We start from the raw sequence: 24453 nt of genomic DNA, 5'->3' as shown, positions 1-24453 counted from the left end.
TCAGTTCAATGATCTTTTTTTATGTTTTAAAGTACAGTATAACTAAGAGTCTTCAAGCAATTGTCTGTAGTAATCTTAGATTTGAGCCATACAAAAGAGATTTTTATCATGTCTTAATGACTGGCTAGTGTTGGATCCTCATGAAGACATTCTGACTCAGATGTGGAGTCTTCTTTCCTAGACAGGTTTCTTGATGAACAGAGAGATGTTTAGGCTTTCTACAGGTCAAGATGGAACTCTAGGGTAGAGCACGTAGGTACAATTAATGGGAAGGTTACTTCTTTGCATGACAAACTCTCCTTGATCCACTTCTGAAGGGAAAAGATGATCAGTAACATATTTTTTAAAACTCAGGTGGTGTAACTAAGCCACCACTTCTTAAAAGCTGATGGCAATCTCTGAAAGCTGGGTGCCTTGAAAAGGCAGAGGAACAAGGAATATTCAGTTTGTTGCCCATTGTTCTTTGGTTGGTTCTTCAAATATGTTGGGCCTCGTCTGGGAATTTCTTTCATTATCAGGGACTTGACACAATGAAGAAGTGGGGTCATTACAGATTTTCAACAACACTTCAATATGAATAAAACTTTTGGTTCCTTTCTTTTCCACAAGAGGAGGTCATCTAGATCTGTTTCCTTGTGGGATATTTTTAAAGACATGTTTTGTGTGGTGTTTTAACTTCTCTCTTTCATCACTTCAATGAGTAATACTTCAACATTAAAACTCTGAGCAGATCCAATGTCTAGAGGTAACGTGTTACCATCTCAAGTGATATAATAAGATGATGTGCGCTTATACTAGAGTCATTCTCACTCAGTTAATACTTTTGGAGACGTGTTGACAATGGTATGTAGAGTAACAGTTAACTTCCGGTCTTTGTTTCAACCACCCCTTAAGTTATACCAGTGGAATGGATGTTTTCTCCGTGGATCGGGACATATTTATCTTTCATTTCCTTTCATTGGTCGAGCAAGATTACATTTCCTCTTGTATTTGAACTTGGGATGAAGAGTTACCAGCCAGAGTTATATTAAATGATGAGTCCTGTTATTGGAATCAGTCTCTCTCTCTACAGTATAAGTATAATATAATAAGTTTCACCTTTATAGCAACACCCCAAACTGTGTTAACATCCTTATCATTTGAGTGTTGTCAGTTCATCCTCATATTATAAATACCAGTGTTTCAGTATCACTCTTAAACATCAGGTCCTCGCTGCTCGAAACAATGTCAAAATAAAAGAGTAAATTGTGTTTACAAATCCTAAACTCCCCTCCTCCTTCTGCCACAAGAGCTTTTGGTTAGGCTCAACAAACTTCTATGAGAAACCCCTTTTAACATCATTTAACACTGAAAATTTCCCACAAATCAACAAGCAGTTATAACAAATCTAATTTTTATATAATATTTCGACCTTCCCCATAATACTTAAAAATCTAATTGTGACTACTTAATAGCTGGTGAACGCTGCTTTTCGTTTCAAACTGTTTGAATAACACTAAACAAACACTACAATATAATGCGTAAGAAAAATCTAAGTATAAACCGAAGTTAACCCCCTCACTCTTGGACGTCACTTTTAATATTCTACTTGCCTAATGTCAGACATTTTCATTCAGCAGAGAAAGGACCCCATACACAAGTGGTCAAGACATTCATTCATTCCACCACTAAACATTCTCAATTTATGGTACAGTTAATACAGCTACAAATCACATGTGTCAATAGATATATCCTCATCAAATTAATCTACTGTAAGGTCTTTATGACATTTCAAAGTCACAATTTGACTCCCCGAAAAAATGGCATTAAAACATTAAGATCAGGAGACAAGAATATACTGCATTTACCGAGTTAATTTCTAAAAGCATAAAAATGTACGAATGACAAGAAATTTTCAGATTTGTTATTGATATTCCATTTTTTTAAACTTATCTTAGAAACATTAAACTCTGACTGGTAAGAAATATAAGCACCATATATATTACCAATAAATAAATAAATAAATCTTACCGAGAATTACTAGTACTGGAGGAGAGGGATGATGGTGTCTTTCTTGATCTGGAGTTAATGATCACTGATGACTTTTTGGCATTAGATGAAGAGGCTACAGACTTGGCTGGTGCCGAGGTCTTTCTTCTGACGGATACAGTACTGGGAAGGTTGTCAAGACTCCCACCTAGAACACTGGAGACAAACAAACACATTAGTAATATATATATACCCATGCCTTACAGAGATACTGTACTGTATTATACTGCAAAATACATCTAGTGGTTCGCTAAATCAGAGGAGGGAAACTGAAGACAATCCCCCCATCACGTCTCCCACACACAGAGGAAATAAGACATCTAGCAAAGCCCAAAACTAAGACATCTAGCAAAGCCCAAAACTAAGACATCTAGCAAAGGCCAAAACTAAGACATCTAGCAAAGCCCAAAACTAAGACATCTAGTAAAGGCCAAAACTAAGACATCTAGTAAAGCCCAAAACTACGACATCTAGCAAAGGCCAAAACTAAGACATCTAGCAAAGGCCAAAACTAAGACATCTAGTAAAGGCCAAAACTAAGACATCTAGTAAAGCCCAAAACTACGACATCTAGCAAAGGCCAAAACTAAGACATCTAGCAAAGGCCAAAACTAAGACATCTAGCAAACAAAACTAAGACATCTAGCAAAGGCCAAACTAAGACATCAAAACTAAGACATCTAGCAAAGCCCAAAACTAAGACATCTAGCAAAGCCCAAAACTAAGACATCTAGCAAAGCCAAAACTAAGACATCTAGCAAAGCCAAAACTAAGACATCTAGCAAAGGCCAAAACTAAGACATCTAGCAAAGCCAAAACTAAGACATCTAGCAAAGGCCAAAACTAAGACATCTAGCAAAGCCCAAAACTAAGACATCTAGCAAAGCCTAAAACTAAGACATCTAGCAAAGCCCAAAACTAAGACATCTAGCAAAGGCCAAAACTAAGACATCTAGCAAAGCCCAAGAAACTAAGACATCTAGCAAAGCCCAAAACTAAGCCTAAAACTAAGACATTAGCAAAGCCCAAAACTAAGACATCTAGCAAAGTAGCAAAGCCCAAAACTAAGACATCTAGCAAAGCCCAAAACTAAGACATCTAGCAAAGCCCAAAACTAAGACATCTAGCAAAGCCCAAAACTAAGACATCTAAAACTAAGACATCTAGCAAAGCCAAAACTAAGACATCTAGCAAAGGCCAAAACTAAGACATCTAGCAAAGCCCAAAACTAAGACATCTAGCAAAGCCCAAAACTAAGACATCTAGCAAAGCCCAAAACTAAGACATCTAGCAAAGCCCAAAACTAAGACATCTAGCAAAGGCCAAAACTAAGACATCTAGCAAAGGCCAAAACTAAGACATCTAGCAAAGCCCAAAACTAAGACATCTAGCAAAGACCTAAAACTAAGACATCTAGCAAAGCCTAAAACTAAGACATCTAGCAAAGCCTAAAACTAAGACATCTAGCAAAGCCCAAAACTAAGACATCTAGCAAAGCCTAAAACTAAGACATCTAGCACAAGCCCAAAACTAAGACATCTAGAAAGCCTAAAACTAAGACATCTAGCAAAGCCCAAAACTAAGACATCTAGCAAAGCCCAAAACTAAGACATCTAGCAAAGGCCAAACTAAGACATCTAGCAAAGCCCAAAACTAAGACATCTAGCAAAGCCAAAACTAAGACATCTAGCAAAGCCCAAACATCTACGACATCTAGCAAAGCCCAAACTAAGACATCTAGCAAAGCCCAAAACTAAGACATCTAGCAAAGGCCAAAACTAAGACATCTAGCAAAGCCCAAAACTAAGACATCTAGCAAAGCCAAAACTAAGACATCTAGCAAAGCCCAAAACTAAGACATCTAGCAAAGCCTAAAACTAAGACATCTAGCAAAGCCCAAAACTAAGACATCTAGCAAAGCCCAAAACTACGACATCTAGCAAAGCCCAAAACTAAGACATCTAGCAAAGGCCAAAACTATGACATCTAGCAAAGCCCAAAACTAAGACATCTAGCAAAGCCCAAAACTAAGACATCTAGCAAAGCCCAAAACTAAGACATCTAGCAAAGCCCAAAACTACGACATCTAGCAAAGCCCAAAACTACGACATCTAGTAAAGTCTAAAACTACACTAATCAACACAGCTCAGACTCAATGAGGCATATAATGATCCATCACCACAGGGTAATTCACAAGTGATATATTCCTAACACAGTGAACATGCCACACGATGTTGCATAGTAAGGTCTTAGCTAACCCATTATTATGCTTAACGTGAGCTGCTTCAAAACACAGGTTATACCCATGTTGACATATCAGGTGATGGGGATGGCCTAGACTTGGTAATCACATCAGAGGGAATGAGTAATTGGAGGAGCATCTCAGGTAAAGGAAATAACAGATGGACTCAAAAGTTTACTGAAGTACAAGTAAAACTGATCTCACTGAATAGGTTAAACTTATCCAGATCTGTTTGTAGGTTCCCTGTAGATTATGTAGATCACACACATGCACATTATAATCCCCAGTTAAAAGGAACAGAGAATATTAAAAGCAGATCCACTGAAATCCCATGTAGAGTACAGTACAATAGTTTCAACTACCAAGTGTTGGGAGAGCTAGTATAGGCTATCATAAGATTAGCACCCCCCCACCCCCCACCTGCAGGTTATATGCTGGCTTGACTAATATAAACAAAGGTAAGATAAAAATCAAATAGGCTAAACAACTGTGGGAAACATGAGGGAGAAAACAGAAAGTTTAAAATATGATGAAAATACAAAATGGAAGAAAAAGAAACAATACCCAATGACTACACCAATGAGACAGGAAATGGTGCCAAAGATAAGCTAATGTGTATAGTACTGAACATCCTAGCATGAACATGATGTGAACTTCAAAAATGTTCACACAGAGAACACCCAAATCAATATTACACAATGCAACAACACACGACAACTTCGATGACAATATCCCCCCTTATTTCTCTCTTTCAAGCCTTTTCTCACTACCGTACTGCTCAATGTTGCCACACACACACACACACCTCCTCCTCCATACTTACTTGGGACACTTAATTCCTTGTCATTAAGGAGTTTAAACATAGACTACCCCTAGTTATACATACACTTATCTTAATCCATAAATCATATACATAGACTATTTATACTGTACTGCAAAGCCCAAATTACTATTAAATGATAATAAATAATTAATAAGGAAAGGAAGTAAAGGACAAAAAAGAAGGGACAATGAAAGAGAAGGAAAAATGCACAGCACAATACATGGAAGAATACTATTTATATTAATACCTAATTCTAATAATTATTACTTTAATCAAATATCTTCATACCTGATCAGTTTACCAGGAGCTGAGGCTTTTCGCGGAGATGCGTTGACAGCAGTGTTGACTCTCGTTGGTCTTGAAGAATTGCTTCGAAGTGACCGAACAGGTTGGACCGACGAGACAGGAATAATGGGGCCACGTAACGACTTTGTGCCCGGACTTTTGGAAGTGTGGACCTGACTGACAGAGGTACCAAATCCACCACTGGTACTACTGCTCCCTCCTCCCCTGTGAAACCATTACACAGTTAGAATATATTCCAGGGTTACCAGACAGTACTTCTGCTAAAGTTGAGACATTCTTTACTTAGTTTTAAGTGGCCATTTCCTGCCTGAAGCAGTTACCAATGTATATCACTTTCCTAGATTATTATCATATACTTCTTTTCACACTAACCCAATGTTGTACTAACAAAAAAAGTCCTTATTATTCATGCTAATTTTAAGATGCAGAAAAGCTCCTAAACTCTAAAGAACTTTCTAAAATCTAAATGAAACTCTTTTTCACATAATCAACCAAAGCCAAACCACAATTAGTAGTATCAAATAAATCTAACTCTTCCAACTTAACTCTGAATTCTACTCATCTTCTCACTCAAAATAATCTCCCTTAATATCTTTCCAAAATCTCATAAATTAGTCAGTTTTCTGTTCCCATCTGTCATCTGGGTTACATTTTAAACCCACGTTCACTCCATTTCCTCTCAGCAACTCCCATTTCCTCTAAAGTGACGTAGAAATCTCCCCAGTCCTATGATTCACCTGACCTGTGTAACTGTACACGTAACCACAGCCTTAATGCATAAAACCATCCCACCACCACCTTACCCAATATATTAATTACTCTTTTGACCATTATTCCCTGTATGATTACAGTTAAAGCTTAAAATAATAGCAGCCATAGAGACAGAAAATCTCCCCGAGCATAGTTGAGCACCTCCTCCTCCCAACTATACAGCTGCCGAAAGTACGACACCAGTATTGCATTCAATCACCCCTAAATTTTAAGAACCGATTGTTTAAAAACTATTGGATCTGCATTTTTTTTTTAACTTCTACTGTTAGGAATTACAATTGAGGTGCAAACACATGTACAGAGGGTGACAAAAAATCTATCTATCCATCTCCCATCTACAAACTGCACTTTCTCTTTTACTAATCTCTCAGACAACCTTCCCCTGACTATCTAAGACTGAAAAGCAAAATCTTAAGTATTTGTTCCCTTGTATAAACCTTTACCAATTATAATTCACTGTGGCTGCAATTAAAAGCAAAGCCAGATTCTAATTTGATTTAGTCACCCATCTTCTCAAATTACCATACTGTTGTGTTCTGCTATGGAAGTTTCCTTACATTACATGACCCCAAGATCCACCTGGTTCATCAACATAACTTCAACAGTCCATCACCTCATCCATCTCAAACATCAACTGAAGCTTAAAGTTTACAATAGCAAACAAAAGCCCCGTCGTCACCTCACCTGCCGCTCAACGAACCCTGAGATTCAGACTCGTGAATCTGAAGCCTTTATGGACAGAATAATGCATCAATATCGACTGCTTTGGGTTCATGAGTCTGAATTTCAGGGTTCGTGGAGCAGTAGGGCAGGAATTTCATTCATGACTGTACATCACTGTTTCTTGGATAGCCGTGTCCCTCTCCCTACTGCTGCCTCCCAGACCTAATCCATCCAGCTCTTTGGTCTGTCCCCTCAAGCTCCAACTGTCCATTTGGCCATGAAGCATACATTATGTTTATCAACCTTTCCATTACTAATCTCTCAGTACACATTCATTTCACCCTGTTCGGTTCTCTATCCATCATCCCCCTTCTCATTATTACCTGTGAAATCTTTAGTATACAAAAACCAATTAAAAAATAATTTAACCAAACAAAATTATTATAAATTCGATATACAACACCAAGTTATAAAAAATATAGTACTGCATCTTCCTTGAAACCTATAAATGCACTAATTTATATTATACTACATTACTCTTAGACAAACTAACACACACCCAGTGTTTCCAATGTTATCACTCTATGGGGTAATTCACCACTATAACTCGCCTAATCATGACTGCCTCCCCAAAATGCAGAACAGTATAATGTTTCAGATATAAAAAATATGTTGACTCCAATCTGATGTCCAACTACAGTAATTATAGACTATGATTCAATAAAACATTACCTATTTCTTCACCTAAATCCTAACACAAAAAGAGAATATCATGGATATTATACCCCATCACCTCGGATTTGGATTATATTCAAACACAAGCCAATGATAATATGTATGAATTTGTGATGTATCCCCTGAAGAGCAAACACCAAGTGAGGCTGTCAGAGAAAACTTTACAATATGAGGAGGAACTTGTATAAATCTACTGAGGAACCTTTACGGACACTTTTCGTATCAGTTATGTAAAAAATGACATACAGATATTAAAAAATGCATAATTGACCCCAAAATCCTTCTTTATGACATAACTCACATACAGACAGCTTGGGTAACCTTGAGTAACATTTACAGACAGTTTTCACATCAGTAATGTTAAAACAGACATAGACACACACAAAAAATGCATAATTCACCCCAAAATCCTCCTTTTTGACATAGCCCACATACAGACACACCTGGGAAATAAAGAACTACTTACTAGGTGGATCTATATGCCAAGGTAGGTAATGTAACCTCTATGAATATACCAATTGTCATTCCCTCCCCTATCATGGCATCAACAAAGTTTACTTTATGGTAGGTCATCTGAGGATGTAAGAACCCTACCAAGTATCCCTGTGTTATAAGAGCCAGTTGACTTTAAGGTATAAGCCAGGAAAATACAAAAATAGTGTCAAATCTTTTTATCATTCTAAATCCCCGGTACGACAGACACACCCAGGGTTAAAAGTTCGCTCTCTCCCAAAATGAAGCAGCATTGACCCTAAATAACATTAAACAGCACACCGAAACAAAATGACGGTCGACGGTCAGGTTAAGTTAAAATGACAGTCAGGATAAGTTAAAATGACAGTCAGGATAAGTTAAAATGACAGTCAGGATAAGTTAAAATAACAGTCAGGATAAGTTAAAATGACAGTCAGGATAAGTTAAAATGACAGTCAGGATAAGTTAAAATAACAGTCGAGGTAAGCAATTTTAGAGACTCATTTCCGTGACACAGTTTCACCACGGGAAGCAAACCTTTGTCCATGACTGTCCAAAAATAATTATCTGTTATGCTTTTCCACCCAAAATAGCCAAAACTTTAAACAAGACCATAAGTCATATGTAGAGCTGTGTAGTGTAAATATACCTACCTGTACCTGCATACCTGTATCAATCAATTAAGACCTTTTCAATCTACCACAGCATTTAAGATGAAGATCCACATAGAATTAAACCCTTCAACTCTTTCTTACCCCACCAAGCACTTAAAATTTTACCTTCTTGCTATACTAAACTGCCTAAGAAAACTGTACAGTACATCACCTAGCAACACAATTTACGAATGACACAACAATTGATAACATTACGGTAATCAATGAAGAATTAAAAATCAGTAATAAAATCAACTGAAAATACTGTAGTAGCATATTAGGCCAAAGAGTTGAAATCACAATGAATGTTCAGTAAATCCTCTCTAAAATACTTAAATAAAGCTATATAAGGCATGTACAGGGGTAAGGCTCAAAGAGGGAGTGAAATGGCATGGTGTCAAGGGTTCACAGTTAACCAATAAACAAACAAGATGACCTAGAATGACCCCGAGAGGAGACATGACTAGATAAGGATCATCATTAACTTTGGTCAGGTTAACAATGCTTCTATTATCAGATAAATACACTGTAGCTACAGCTTTTTTTTTCCCCAGGAACTAATTGAATCATCCAAGACATCACTTAAATTGGTCACATTGGCTGTCCTTGCATCCTAATTACTGTAAGTTATTATAAGCTAATAATAATAGCATTCCACAGGTGTTTTGAAAGTATAGTTCTACCCTATACAGTAATTACAAACTCCATAAAGTATGAAATATGAATAATAAAATAATTAAAATAAAATATAAATAAGTGGGTTAAAACAGCAGTTAATTAACAAAGATCAAGAGTACCCTAAATACAGTACCTGGGAGTGAGTATTAAAGGTGTGCGTGAATTCATGGTGGGGGAGCGACGGCAGCGCTGAGAGAGAGGCGACAGCGCCCGTAGGCGGTCCAAATCTCGGTGTGGGGCCTGAAAGTAAAGAACTTGTTTTAGAAATTCACACATCAGCTTACAAACACATCTGCAATTATATTGAAGAAGTAAATTATATTTTTCAAACCAACTTTCCAAAATACAACATAAAGTTATAAACAGTAGTACAGTAAATAAATCTGTTTCAATTCATTCATCACACAATAACACTGAAATTGTATACAGTAGCTACAATAGTTACTTTACAGGGCTACATCTTATCTCAACCTATCTAGAATTTGCATTTACTTTAAACCCCGCCAATCACCTGGATGTATAGTGACTGCATATCCTAAATAGTTTTCTAAGAAGACTACAACTAAATGTTTTAACCGTTAGATTAATAACAGATTAAGTTGACTCATAAAAATTATTCGTAATTGAATACAACAACTTTAAAGAGAACTTAGTACCAGATTGACCTTGTTACACCGGGTTTTTAAAAACCTTTATCTCATGTCTGTGGTTATAATCCTGTGGTAGTGTATAGTAATGCAATTCTCAATTAATGACTGGGGATCTATGGCTAACAGGAAGTCATCCATCTGGTACAATGACATTTTAAGGCTATCATTATCATTTTACAGTCCTTGTCCACACTGCAAGGATTAGCCACACAAGGTAACAGGATCAGGCACCATTCAATTCTGAAAGCCCTGGAAAAGTACGGTAATTTCCTCCACAGAAGATGTGTAGAAAAAATATCAATTGCCAAAACAAATGTAAGTGCTAAGATAAGACCTTGTCCGACAGCCTCCTCATCATTATCTTTTACTGTCTTGCCATTTTCCACACCTGCGTGAGTTAGCGGTGAGTACCCGATGCCCCGGATGCCATATTGCAACTTTGAAGCAAGTTTTACAACTGAATGCCCTCCCTATTGCCAACTGAGCATTATATGTAGGACTTCCAAGTGCTTTCTTCGCTGGCAAGGTAGGTTAGCTAGTCCTTGAATAATTAAAAATTGCCCACCTTCATAAAAATTATGTAGATTGCATGGTCATACACCACAGCTATTCAGTGTAAGACCTTGCGGTGCTACTATAGTGTGCGGTCTACAAAGATATCTATAGTCTAATCTAATTATCTGGTAGACGTACAATATAGTAGCAGCGACCTTGCAACCTAACCTAATATATAGCACTAAAGTAAAGTGAAATCATGTCTCTAAGGCCATTTTAGGGGAAAGGTCTGTTAAAATGATTTTCCTTTAACCCAAACTTTTTTATTAGGGATACCTAGATATGCAAACACCCCTTTAGAAAGGCTGTAGAGTATTAATAAAAAGTGGAATTCCTATAGTTACAATCATCCTATATGTCAGGCATTAATGAATTACTCAGATATTAAAAGAATTAAACCTGGTCTGGCAGAGTTTACTTTGGTGAAAGCTTAACATCATCATTATTGCATTATTAAACAAACAACATACTTCTCTCTACTCTTTCTTTAGAGTAGTGAAAAATACTTTATCAACAAGTGTACTGTAATGACCACAATGATGGCATGCCCTGCTAAACACACTGACTTTTATAAATATTTACATTCTATTACATGAGACCCCTAATAATGCAACATGTAGACACAAACATTAAGAAACCACAATTCCAAGTACAATTGCTTGGCTTTCTATATAATCAACCCATCAATGCATAATTACAAAGTACATTACAGTAATATAATCTGATTTTCCTATTACTTTAAGGATTTTCATTTATTACAGGTAACAGCATATCTTCTTGTAGCAGCATTACTGTATTTAGCTGTTAATGCTGTACTGTATAACACCATCAATTGTCCAAACTTTTCTGGGGGCTTTAAATACTTTACCAAGACACTAGTGATAAAACTATTTACTTTCTTCACTGTATTTTGTTTTCGTCAAAGTTGAATTTTTATGAGAGGATGTTAAATAATTATTAATTCAACATATTCTTCCCGTGTACATTTAATGGTGCAATATTTGATAAAGTGCCACAATTAATGACAAACTCTACGAGACACAGGAGGGTATAGGGTACACTGGCGTCACCAGGGGTCATATTTCTCACTATTCTCAACATACAACACATATTTACAACCAATTATAACTGGAATAAACTTGTCATGTCCTGTCATTGCTGTGTGAGGTGAACATAGTGGGGTTCATTGGCCAGGTGTGAGAAACGTTAGGAACAATTAATAAAGCATGGGTGAACCCAGGCCATGGTGGGCCAGGCTACACACTGCACCTTATCTCTCGTGTCCACCTTCTACCACATGACCTAACACCCTCCACTATCGCGGCGGCGTCTTGGCGTTATCACTGGCGAGTTTAAATATCTTATTCAAGTTCAAGGACGACATTATTAGTGAAAAACTCACCCGTGGAGGGCCCATCCTCCTTTCACTTTCCAGGGGATAATTTAAACTTAGTTCTGTGACGCGCCAACAGATGGCGCTGGGCCTCACTCAGCTGATACTTGACTGTTGTCAACCCAGATGTTGGCAGGCGAATTATACCAGTCCCCCCTACCCAACACTAATATATGCCACCTAAACCATTAAACAACAATATATTAACAAAATATATATGAATATATTGCATTTTAAGTTTACTTTAGACATTGAAAAGAAATGCTAGGTGTAATTGCATATACTGTTAGTAATTTACGAATAAAAATTAACCCAGCTGAGATTCCACCACAAAATACTGTCAGCAAAGACAAACAAGCGGTGGTGTTGGCCGTTACTAGTTAATAACGCTTACCACTGTGTATTATTAAGTAATATGCTTTAAACACATCAACGGTTCATATTCACTTTTAACAGTATACTAAAACAATACATCTCCAACAATCTAATGTAATCTTTTATGTAGGTAGAGTTACTAATTTATCATATGTAAGTACAGTAGACCGTGTATTGGCTAACAAGTTATCACATGCATCCGGAGGCGCGTGTTGCAATGTCAGGGAAGTTGCACAAACATAATCATATTTATGCATGAGTAAGCGACTATCACCCACTGCAATTACCACATGTTTAAGTAATCAATAATACTAATACCAAACCAGAACATAATCAACAATAACACCAAACTGAAACAACAACATAATCCTTAGTGTAAAACAAGCAACTTTAATTTCATCTCCGTGTGTTGCATCCTGGACACGGAATTAAACACCATCAACAAAATTGATTATATAACGTTAAATAATAATTCGTTTAGATGCGATAAACTAAGGCTGAATTTCGTTACAATGATCAATCAATAGAACAGTACAACCCGGCATCAGCACAGCGGCCGGGGCGAGGGTTTTTTATGCATAGCTGTGCACTTGCCGTCTGTTGCAATGCACTACCGAGATTCTCAAACACTCTTTACCATGAATTATTCCTCTTAAGTCATCATACCGGTTATTACACTCACTTGACTTAACCGAAATAACTAAATCAACGTCCAGAAATAGCAACGAATTTAACCCAAGGAATCTTTTCGCTAGATACGTTATTTTGAGAATATATTTAACGTGTATTGATCTTTCATATAGTATCTTACGTTAATTTTCTGATGTTAAAGTGAACGTATCTAATTAAGGTAAATTCTTGTGTGTACTGAGAATTTCGACTCGTATGTGTGGATAAGAATGTGATACGGTTTGAGTAAAATGATGTGTGTGTGTGTGTGTGTGTGTTGTGTGTGTGTGTATGTGTTTGTCACGGTAAAATAGCCTGTATACATGAGAGCTTATTACCAAACAAATTCGCTGAAAATCACAAACTCGTCAACAACGATAGAATTACCCGCCCCAAAAAATCTCCATTCATCCATTCATGCGCGAAATCCAATATCCGGATTAACGAATGCATTGAATTACCCCCTAACCAAAGACGTGAGAACATATCTAATTGATTCACTTTTACGCTACGACACAAAAGATTGATTCTCCAGAAGGTTCGTGACCGTCTTTAGAATTCCACTTAAATTGCAGCACACTTAGGTCTGATACTTCCGCCCTGTTATTGGATTCTACAAGACTCTTAAGAGAAACGGCAACTATGTGTAATTTTGGCGTCAATTTGCCCGCCATCTTAGTACAGTAGCTAATCGTACTCAAGGGGTTAAGTCATCGTACTCAAGGGGTTAAGTCATCGTACTCAAGGGGTTAAGTCATCGTACACAAGGTGGTTAAGATATCGTACTCAAAGGATAGATACGGATAGAGGTAGATAGATATAGGGATATATAAATAGGTAGGTAGATAGATAAGTCCATTCCACTTAATATCTATTTCAGCCAGCGCCGGATTCAGACCTGTGGAGGCCCATGGGCAGCCTCTTTGTGGAGGCCCCCCTCATTATAACTACCCAAGAGGGTGGGGTGGCGAGTGAAGCAAGCCTAAACATCTGGGAGATCCGGGGGGCGCTGTGAGCCCCCCGGGAAAATTTTGAACACTTCTTTGGAGAATTTTGAAGCCATATGCAGTTACATTGAGGAAATTAGAACATTGAAATTTTTTTAATTAACTGTATATTTAGTGATAGTGTACAAATTCCCAACACACACACACACAAAAGTGAGACATGACTGTAGTCATTCATGTGGTTTCAAGTCGACCAGCCCCTGATATAGCTACTACCGGACATGTGGAGGCCCCTGGGTAGTTGCCCACTTTGCCCACTCCTGAATCCGGCCCTGATTTCAGCATCAACAGCGGGGAGAGAGGTGGAGGTGGTCACGGTCACAATAGTGTCACGGGAACTGAGTATCGAGGTCTAACTTGCTCCCACACAACCCCGGCCACGCGCCCACCTTAACATTAGCGGTCAATGTTAAGCAAAGTACCACGGACGGTATCTCGAACGTAATACTTTTTCATCTACCCTAACACGAACGCATCTACCCTGACAAGAACACATTAAATAGGTCCAATTAAGCTAAGACAGAGCGCTGGGAGCTTAAATAAGAAGTTCAATTTACTCTTTAAATTCAACCGTGACTGCTGGTGTTCTCACATCAGCAACTGAGGGGAAAATTTGACGACCGGAGCTAAAAAGAACGTATTCTCAACCTTACGTACACCATTTGTTTTGTTTTCCTTATATGTGAGACGTGGGATGTGAGAATAGTTCCTTAGTTACAGTACAGTACAGTCTCAGAGCAATTTTGACACCATTTTAGGCCCGTTATCTCTCACTAGTTGGTTAAATGAGATACGTAATGCGAGGGAGAGTGAGAGGTACACACACATAGAGGTACACACAGACACACACGTACAGAGGCAGTGTAGCGAAGCGAGGAAGAGTGGGAGGTACACACTAACTCACTGGAGGCAATAATAACAGCACTAGAAGCATGTGGCTATACGCTCTCAACAGGACTTCCGCAGCTGGGGTTGTTGATGGCGGGAAGCTGCGTCACGTAACAAGATCATTTAAACTATATTAACATTACCAATTACCTCTTATTTGTCTACCAATCAATAAAAACATATGAATTTACCTATCACTATTTTTTTATTAATATACCCGTCACTAAAGACACATATTTATTTATTTATTTATTTACCGATTAATGAAACCTAACGTGATTATTTCTACTTAAAACAAAGATTTTTTTTTTTACATTTAAGAAAATATTTTAAAATCAAGTTAAGAATTTAATCAGACTTATCAATATGATTTGTTTATCCAACATATTGTCACTTAACCAAACTTAACGTAAACTAACCTAACAAAACCGAACTTGACGTAAACTAACAATCTAATAATTCAAAGTCAATTTACAAAGAACAAGCAACTTGTACACCACCCTGTAGATGACACGCTTGAAAAGAACAAAGAAATGACTTATATATCCCTAATTTCGGTGTTCCAGACTAAGTACAAACATAGCACCTTGATGAATACAAATGTTTAAAACTCACCACGGCAAGGGTATAATTCACTTTAACACAAACACAAAGATTAAAAAAAAAAGCCTTTCATTCACGTTAGGTTATATTTCCAATAAATATTTTTTGTAATAATTTCATGTCTATGTTTGGTTTCACTTCCATAAAGGAGAAGAAATAAGGACTTTATTTTTTTTCCCCGGGGTAGCGAACGCACGACCCTGCTCACCTAACCATCATGTTCATAGGCCACAAGTCACGCCGCCCACAACCACCACAAGAACCTCGGCAGACGACCGTGACCGTGATGTGACCCGCAGCGATTGTGAAGTCAGATAAGATAATGGTTTGAAATACGTGAAGTTTGAGAGGGCGGGAAGACTATGGTTGAAAATACGTTTAGTTGGTGTCACGTTCTTTCCTCGGCATCAGTGTGTGTGTGTAAAACAGGACAGAATTAACTCAATACACCATTTTCTTGTCGATGTTGATAAAGAAATAAAAATTTAAAACATAAATAAACATTATCACTACATTTTAAGACAATTTTCCTTCTCAAAACACCATCAACAGGACGCGAATTCACAAATGTTCTTAAGTCAGTTTGAGCCTTAAAGAATCCACCTTCGAATCGTAGCTTAAATTTGATACATTCTCACATCACCAATTAGAAGGAAAATTGAACCTACGAACATATGAGAATCCATAATTTTTGTTTACTTTGGGAGGAAAAATATATCGTAAGAGCTTATAAGAATCTCAAAACCCAGAGTCAGAGTCCAGATGGAGGCGGTATGCAGACAAATACCTACACGAACGTCCAAGCTCAACCGGATTCAGGGACAAAGCACGAACGCCCAAGCTCATCCGGATTCAGGGACAGAGCACAAACGCCCAAGCTCATCCGGATTCAGGGACAAAGCACGAACGCCCAAGCTTATCCGGATTCAGGGACAGCACAAACGCCCAAGCTCATCCGGATTCAGGGACAAAACGAACGCCAAGCTCATCGGATTCGGGACAAAGCACGAACGCCCAAGCTCATCGGATTCAGGGACCAGAGCACAAACGCCCAAATCATCCGGATTCAGGGACCAGCTTTGAACGCCATCCGGATTCAGGGATTCAAAGCACGAACGCAAAGCTCCGGATTCAGGAGAGCACGAACGCCCAAGCTCATCCGGATTCAGGGACAGAGCACAAACGCCCAAGCTCATCCGGATTCAGGGACAAAGCACGAACGCCAAAGCTCATCCGGATTCAGGGACAGAGCACAAACGCCCAAGCTCATCCGGATTCAGGGACAAAGCACGAACGCCAAAGCTCATCCGGATTCAGAGACCAAAAGCACGAACGCCAGCTCATCCGGATTGGGGACCAGAGCACGAACGCCCAAGCTCATCCGGATTCAGGGACAGAGCACAAACGCCCAAGCTCATCCGGATTCAGGGACAAAGCACGAACGCCAAAGCTCATCCGGATTCAGGGACAGAGCACAAACGCCCAAGCTCATCCGGATTCAGGGACAAAGCACGGAACGCCCAAGCTCATCCGGATTCAGGGACAGAGCACAAACGCCCAAGCTCATCCGGATTCAGGGACAAAGCACGAACGCCAAAGCTCATCCGGATTCAGGGACAGAGCACAAACGCCCAAGCTCATCCGGATTCAGGGACAAAGCACGAACGCCAAAGCTCATCCGGATTCAGAGACGCTGCAAGGTCGTGGCTCGGCGTTCACCATCTTAAAGTAATGTATGTTCACCCCAGCGAAGTCTTGGTGGGTGTGAGGGTGTGTTGGGAAGATGGGGGTGATATCAGGTGTGTGTGTGTGGATGTGTTAGTACTCAAATAGCCATCCGCAGTACCTATCTCTATCCACAATACCCACAAAGCCCCTTCCCCCTGATATACCCAATGTCACCCACACTTATAACCCACCACACTCACCCACCTACCCATACTTCCACCCACTTGCCCCGACCCATGCCCATCCAAACACCCTATTTCCCACCCACATTCCACCAATTACACATAATCTCTACCCACACACACCTACATCCACACGCCACACCCCTACACGCCCATCAACCAACGCACGCCCACCACCAGCCCACCACCAGCCCACGACCACCACAAATGCATCCTGGTTCTGTTGACATTTTTAGGCGGGGACAAAAATGGGCAGTGGTGGTGGTGATGGTAGTTGTTGTTGTGGTGGCGGTGATGGTAGTTGTTGTTGTGGTGGTTGCTGTTGTTGTGGTGGTGGTGGTGGTGGTTTGTTGTGGTGGTTGTTGTTGTTGTTGTGGTGGTGGTGGTGGTGGATTTGTGGTGGCGGTGGTTGCTGTTGTTGTGGTGGTGGTTGTGTGTGAGTGGTGGTGGTGGTGTTGCTGTTATTGGTTGTTGTTGTTGTTGTGGTGGTGGTTGTTGTTGTTGTTGTTGTTGTTGTTGTTGTTGTTGTTGTTGTTGTGGTGGCGGTGGTGGTGTTGTTGTTGTTGGTGGTGGTGGTTGTTTGTTGTTGTTGTTGTTGTTGTGGTGGTGGTGGCGGTGGTGGTGTTGTTGTCTACTCACGGTGCTGTGCTGTAGGCGTGTGTTGTGGGCGTGTGCTAAGGCGTGTAATGTGGGCGTGTAGCGTAAACATGTGGTTGTGAGATTATGTGTCTGAACCTACAGTATGGTAGTGAGGTGTGGGCGTCTGCCGTGGGGCGTGAGCTGTAGGCGTGCAGTGTAGGCGGCGCCAGTCAAGCATGCCTGTCGTCAAGTGATATTCACAAGCAGGTAGAAGCCGCCGTTGCTTGCTTGTAACTGACCGAGCGATGATGTCACCAGCTCAGGTGTGTGTGGGGGGGCTAATTACGATAACAGGTATGTACACAGGTAACGGCTAATATATCACTATTATGCCATAAAATCTATCATTATGGGTGTCTAATTTTATTGATATATATGTGTGTGTGTGTGTGTGTGTGTGTGTGTGTGTGTGTGTGTGTGTGTGTGTGTGTGTGTTCAGCGTTCCAAATCTCCCTTAGAACAGGGTGTTCATTCTGGAATCTCAAGCGAAGGATATGCCTCTCTCTCTCCAGCTAGCTAGCTAGCTCTCTCTCTCTCTCTCTCTCTCTCTCTCTCTGTATCTCTGTCTCTCGCTCTGTCTGTCGGGAACCTCAAGCACAGGGCCAGAAATTGCTGTTGGAACTATGCCATATCCCGCTTCGCCACCCACAGTCCAGAACCAATATGGATCGTCTAGTTCACCACATCCAGCCTACACTCGGCCTCCACCACCACTACTACCCCCCATCCTCCATCTACCGATAACCACCCGATATATACAGCCCTATACACACCCTACCCTTCATCTTCACGTACCGATATACACCCAATACACAGTTTATACAGCCGATACACATCCGATACACAGTCTATACAACACCCGATACACTTGCTTTATGTGATGGTCTATCTCCCTCATACGCGGTAATAATCCCAGACATATCCACTAATCCCAGGTATGCAAACTGGTACACCTGTAAGCCAAATACTTCTCACCTAACCTAACCTAACCTAACCTAACCTAACCTAACCTAACCTTACCTAACCTTACCTTACCTAACCTAACCTAACCTAACCTAACCTAACCTAACCTAACCTAACCTAACCTTAAAACAGTTACTAATGTCAATCTGAACTTACGAATGTGTGAAAATCTTAAATTGCATTTTTTTTAATCAGGATTTTTCAGAACTTTAACTTATGAACTTTTTAGGAACTGAACTTACGAACTTTTAAGGATCTGATCTTATGAACCCCTGAGAATCTTTCCTTACGAACTTCTAAATATTTGAACTTATGAATTCTTGCACCAAAAATCTTAGGAGAGCCATACCAAAAGTGCCAGTCTGAGGGCCAAAGGCTCAACTAGGCCACTCGTCTCCCCTACTTAGCTACTTAACAACCCACGGAGGTCATCATAAGTAACCCAACACCCCACTTATAATTTTCAACAGATGAGAAATAAACAAACAATTACTTTATTTTTTTTTAAGTAAATAAATCCACCAGTGTGAAAAGTTGGGACAGTATAAACACACTTTTCTTTTATTTTCTCTACGGTATGTCACTGTCTTGCCTTCAACTTGTCTCTACCTTCCTCCCGTGTGTGTGTGTGTGTGTGTGTGTGTGTGTGTCAAGAGGGCCATTTAAAGAGGGGGTTTTTATGGACCCATCACCATCTGGGCCAACCTAAGTGGACCAGGTAGTGTGCTCTAGTGGGCCATCACGGGTTCAGGTGGCCCATAACACTAGGTGAAAGGCTACAGGCCAGTAAAGCGTTTGGCTACAGGTTGTGGCAGGGTGTAGGCTGTCTCGAGCGTGTGGTACAGGCCGCGTGAGAGGGTACAGCTCAGTAGTGTGGCATAGGTTGTGGTATAATACAGGTCAGTAGTGTGTGGTTGGGTGGTACAGGCTGTGGTTGGGTAGTACAGGCTGTGGCAGGATGCAGAAGTCAACAGGATGCATCACATTACTCGCTACAGGACGCCCCCTCGACCCCTGACTCATGTAACCCAAACGTTTTCTCATTATAAAACTGATAAATGAATCATTATCTTCAAGTCGAACGTTTTCTGCACCCCAAAATGTTTTCTGCACCCCAAAACGTTATTTTTAAATCGAACGTTTCCTGTCATGTGTCTATAATGCAAACATCTCCTGTGCTTCAAACGTTTGTGTCAATAAACGTTTTTCATGTCTCTCTTATGGTGATAACAATGACACACCCCAGTCCTAATAGGACCTAACCTAACCTAACCTAACCTAACCTAAATGACTAATACTGAGACCCAGGCTATTCAGGCTAATGGTACTTAGTGCTAATAGGCCCCAACCTAATGAATAAGATTGGTCACGTTAAATTAGCTTAGGGTAGAGTATGATAAGATATGGTTGGGCAGGGTAGGATTGGATACTAGGATAGGTTAGGATAGGTTAAACCAAATTAGATCAATCAGGTTAGGTTGAGTCAAAATAGGTCAAGCCAGATCAGGCAAGGTTGAGGGCACCATACTAGTATCAAAACATTGCCCAAGTTACCACGTCACTGGGGCCCACACGTCTCTCTGTGGGCCTAGGTGACCTTTCCTGACCCCTGATCCCCCTCAGAGGTCACCGTCCTTGTTTAAGAGACAAGACGTGTTACCATCCTGTTTGAGAATATTTTCTCATGTTTTATTGCTGACCATCCCTGACAGTACAAGGTCCAGCCCTAACGGCATAAGGTCCAGCCCTGAAACACACACACACACACACTACATCAATATCTTCACCCCTGACCAATTTCAATAGCATTTTTAAGGAGCCAGTGTTGAACAGGTAACACCCCTTGACTACCTGTCCTAGCTAATTAAGGTGTTGCTTCCATATATTACTTGTACCTGTCCCACGCCCGCCATTCCTGGACGCTACCTGGACACGATTCGACGGTGGGGAGGTGGGGAGAGGAGGAGGTGAGGAAGGAGGTGAGGAAGGGGGTGGGGAAGGGGGGAGGGGTGGGGAGGAGAGTGGGTAGGGGTGGAGAGGGGGTGGGTAGGGGGTGGGGAGGGGAGGAAGGGGGTGGGGTGAGGAGAGGGTAGGGGAAGGGGAGGGTCACAGTCTCCCAAATCTCTGTGCTTTGGGAGTTAAAATTTTAGGGGACATCACAAATGGGACCCCCAATTATAATAGGACCATGTAATAGGGTCCCAATATTAATAAGACCTATCGGAACTAGTAATAGGTCCCAATTTTAGTAGGATCCTGCAATAGTCCCCAATTTTAATAGGAACTAATTCTAATAGACCCCATTTCTCATAGGACGCTTTAAGAGACCCCCAATGCTAATAGGAACTGCCCTAAATGGGACTTTCTCTTAAGGAGATCTAATCTGAATAAGCCTACAGTATTTCTAATGGGGCCTAATCCTATTGGGGGGGGGAGGAGGAGGGAGAGGAAGGGAAGGAGGAGGAGACATAGAGGAAGTAAAGGAAGAACAGAGGAGGGAGATTAAGCATGGAGGAAGAAGAGGAGGAGGAGGACGAGGAAGATGAGGGAGAAGAGGAGGATGAGGAGGACGAGGAGGAGGAGGAGGATGAGGAGGACGAGGAGGAGGAGGCGTGAGAGAGCGGAGGGTCAGTAACACTGCCCACGGCAACACAACATTGCTCCACGTTTTTACCGGAGTCAACCAGTGCTGCCTCCCTCACCTTCACCACCACCACTATCACCACCGCTACCAATATCACCACAATCACCACCAAAACTACCACTATCACCACCATTACCACCACTATCATCACCTCTACCAATATCACCAACAGTACCACCACTATTATCATTACCACCACTATCACCACCACCATTACCACCACTATCACCACCACTACTACCACCACCACCACGAACACTACTACAATCATCTCCACCACCACAATCACCATCATTACCACCACTATCACCACCACCACTATTACCACCACTACTATCACCACCTCTACTAATACCACCACTACTACCACCACCACAATCACCACCACCACCACCACTACTACCACCACCACCAGTACTACGTGTTACACCCAACCTGTAATACCCCTGGAGGTGAGTTCTGGGGTCACCTGAGTATTATGGCCGCACAGGTGAACGTAACTCATTAACCTGGACAGTGACTCTTTCTCCCTTATGATCTTTAACCCACAATAAACCAGGATAAACCAGGGTCAAAACACCATATGGAAGGTTTAATTAATCGTGTAGGTTTATTATTTTATATTGAGGTTTAGATGAACTACCAAAACTTAACCTAACCTAAAACCTACCAAATTTAACCTAACCTAAACCCAACTAAACCAAACCTAACCTAGACCCAACTAAACCTAACCTAACCCCATCTCACCTCACCATTAGGAGGCACCTAGTGAGTGGGGTCCCCAAGGGTACACCTGACGTAAACAAACACAAACACGCACAATGGAGTTGACGTGTCCCTTAGGCGGGGAATAAACGTATAACAAACCTGAAATTATATATTAAAGTTCATTCTCCTTTTCCACACACACACACACACACACACACACACACACACACACACACACACACACACACACACACATCATTATAAGAGTGATGGAGGCAGTTACTAAAGTCTAAAATATTTGTTAATTACATAGCCGGGTCCTATTAGTGAAATTAATGACCTGAGTGATAAGAGTTAGTGTGTCACGTGATGAGAGAGAGAGAGAGAGAGAGAGAGAGAGAGAGAGAGAGAGAGACCTGAATATTGTCCCCTGAACCCACCTATCCAACACCTGCCACTACACTTGTCCTACACCTGCTACCACACCTGTCCTACATCTGCCATCACACCTGTCCTACACCTGTCCTACAACTGTCCAACACCTGTCACCACAACTGTCCAACACCTGTCACCACAACTGTCTTACACTCCATCACACCTGTCCTACACCTGCTACCACACCTGTCCTACACTCCCCACCACACCTGCCACCACAACTGTCCTACACCTGTCCATAAACAAGACTCTGTGTGTGTGTGTGTGTGTGTGTGTGTGTGTGTGTACGCGTGCAGCATTGCTCTGGTCTGAGGTGGTTGACGCCCACAATACCTAACCTCGCCCACACGCCCCGACACCAACACATGCCTCCCACGCCCACGCACGCCCTCCTCCACGCTTAACCCCGACTAGTGTACCCACGCCACGCCGCGCTAACCAGTCAACCCACGCCCGCCACACGGCTTTGTCCCGTAGCTCCACTCTACGCCCACGGCACCCACTTTCCTTACAGGGGCCGCCCACGGTCTCCCCTCAGTCGCCAGCATTATGTAAGGCCCTAAAATATCGGTACTATATTGTAGGTACTTGTCGACGTGCGGTATATGCTCTCGCTCTCTCTCTCTCTCTCTCTCTCTCTCATGTTCTTTCTCTTTATCATTTTTCTCTCTTAACCACTCTTTATCATTTCCTCTTCAGCTCGCTCTCTCTTTATCACTCTCTTCCTTTCTTCTATTCTCCCCCCTCTCTCTCTCTCCTCCTGGACCCCCAGTAATTAGCTACACCATAATTAGCACTATCAAGGCGGTGTTTAAGTAGAGCCATTTAATTAGGATAATTAACCACACATAACCACAATCTTGACAACCACAATTTTGACAACCACAGTTTTGGCATAAACCATCTCCACAACCACAATTTTCAAAACTACAATCTTTTAACCACCAATTTTAACACCAACAATCGTCAACCACCACTTCCACACACACACACACACACACACACACACACACACACACACACACCTCACCATCAGAGATAAACAAGCAAGACTGACTGACACACACCCATGATAATCACCATTAGCAATAAACTGAGTGGCTGACACCCTTGCACCACCACCACCTGCAATAGCTAGCAAGTGATCCCCTGTGCCTGCAGCGTGGGCATCAGAGGTGTGGATGTGGGTGTGGATGGTGGTTGGGGTGGATGGTGGTGGTGTGGATGGTGGTTGGGGTGGTATGGTGGTGTGGATGGTGGTTGGGGTGGTATGGTGGTGTGGATGGTGGTTGGGGCGGTAGGGGAATGGTGGTGGTGAGTGCGGATGGATGGTGGGATCGTGGTAGTAGTGTGGGTGGATGATGATGGTGGTGGTTGTGGTAGTTGTGGTGGTTGACGATTTACAAGGAGGAAATTGCAATAAAGGTCAAATGAAAGAGAGAGAGAGAGAGAGGAGAGAGAGAGAGAGAGAGAGAGAGAGAGAGAGAGAGAGAGAGAGAGAGAGAGAGAGAGAGAGAGAGAGCTTGCAGCGGATGTGTGCACCATGCATGGGGATGGAGTCCGACCTACATGCATCGACTAACACACACACACACACACACACACACACACACACACACACACACCAATAATATAACCCAG

The 24453-nt window shown here is 41.2% G+C and overlaps 1 protein-coding gene across 5 annotated transcripts in view; it reads right to left on the bottom strand.

Moving 5' to 3' along the window:
• The window catches only part of LOC121856178 (cytospin-A-like), a 171014-nt gene that overhangs the window by 88705 nt on the left and 57856 nt on the right, over window positions 1-24453 (bottom strand). For 4 of the 5 annotated variants that reach the window (XM_042351510.1, XM_042351511.1, XM_042351514.1 and 1 more), the window contains exons 1-4: window positions 11981-12034; window positions 9507-9613; window positions 5382-5603; window positions 2011-2184 (exon numbers count right to left, since the gene is read on the bottom strand). In XM_042351510.1, coding sequence (XP_042207444.1) covers window positions 2011-2184; window positions 5382-5603; window positions 9507-9613; window positions 11981-11995 — 518 coding nt within the window. In that variant the 5' untranslated portion in view covers window positions 11996-12034. Of the gene's footprint in view, window positions 1-2010; window positions 2185-5381; window positions 5604-9506; window positions 9614-11980; window positions 12035-24453 lie in introns of those variants that run through there. The other variant, XM_042351513.1, reaches the window with a different exon arrangement.

The sequence above is a fragment of the Homarus americanus genome, unplaced genomic scaffold, assembly GCF_018991925.1.
Source record: "Homarus americanus isolate GMGI-L3 unplaced genomic scaffold, GMGI_Hamer_2.0 scaffold48016, whole genome shotgun sequence".
In the NCBI taxonomy this organism is placed as follows: Eukaryota; Metazoa; Arthropoda; class Malacostraca; order Decapoda; family Nephropidae; genus Homarus; species Homarus americanus.
Note: the sequence above shows the minus strand (reverse complement) of the source record. Positions and strands in the feature narration are given on the sequence as shown.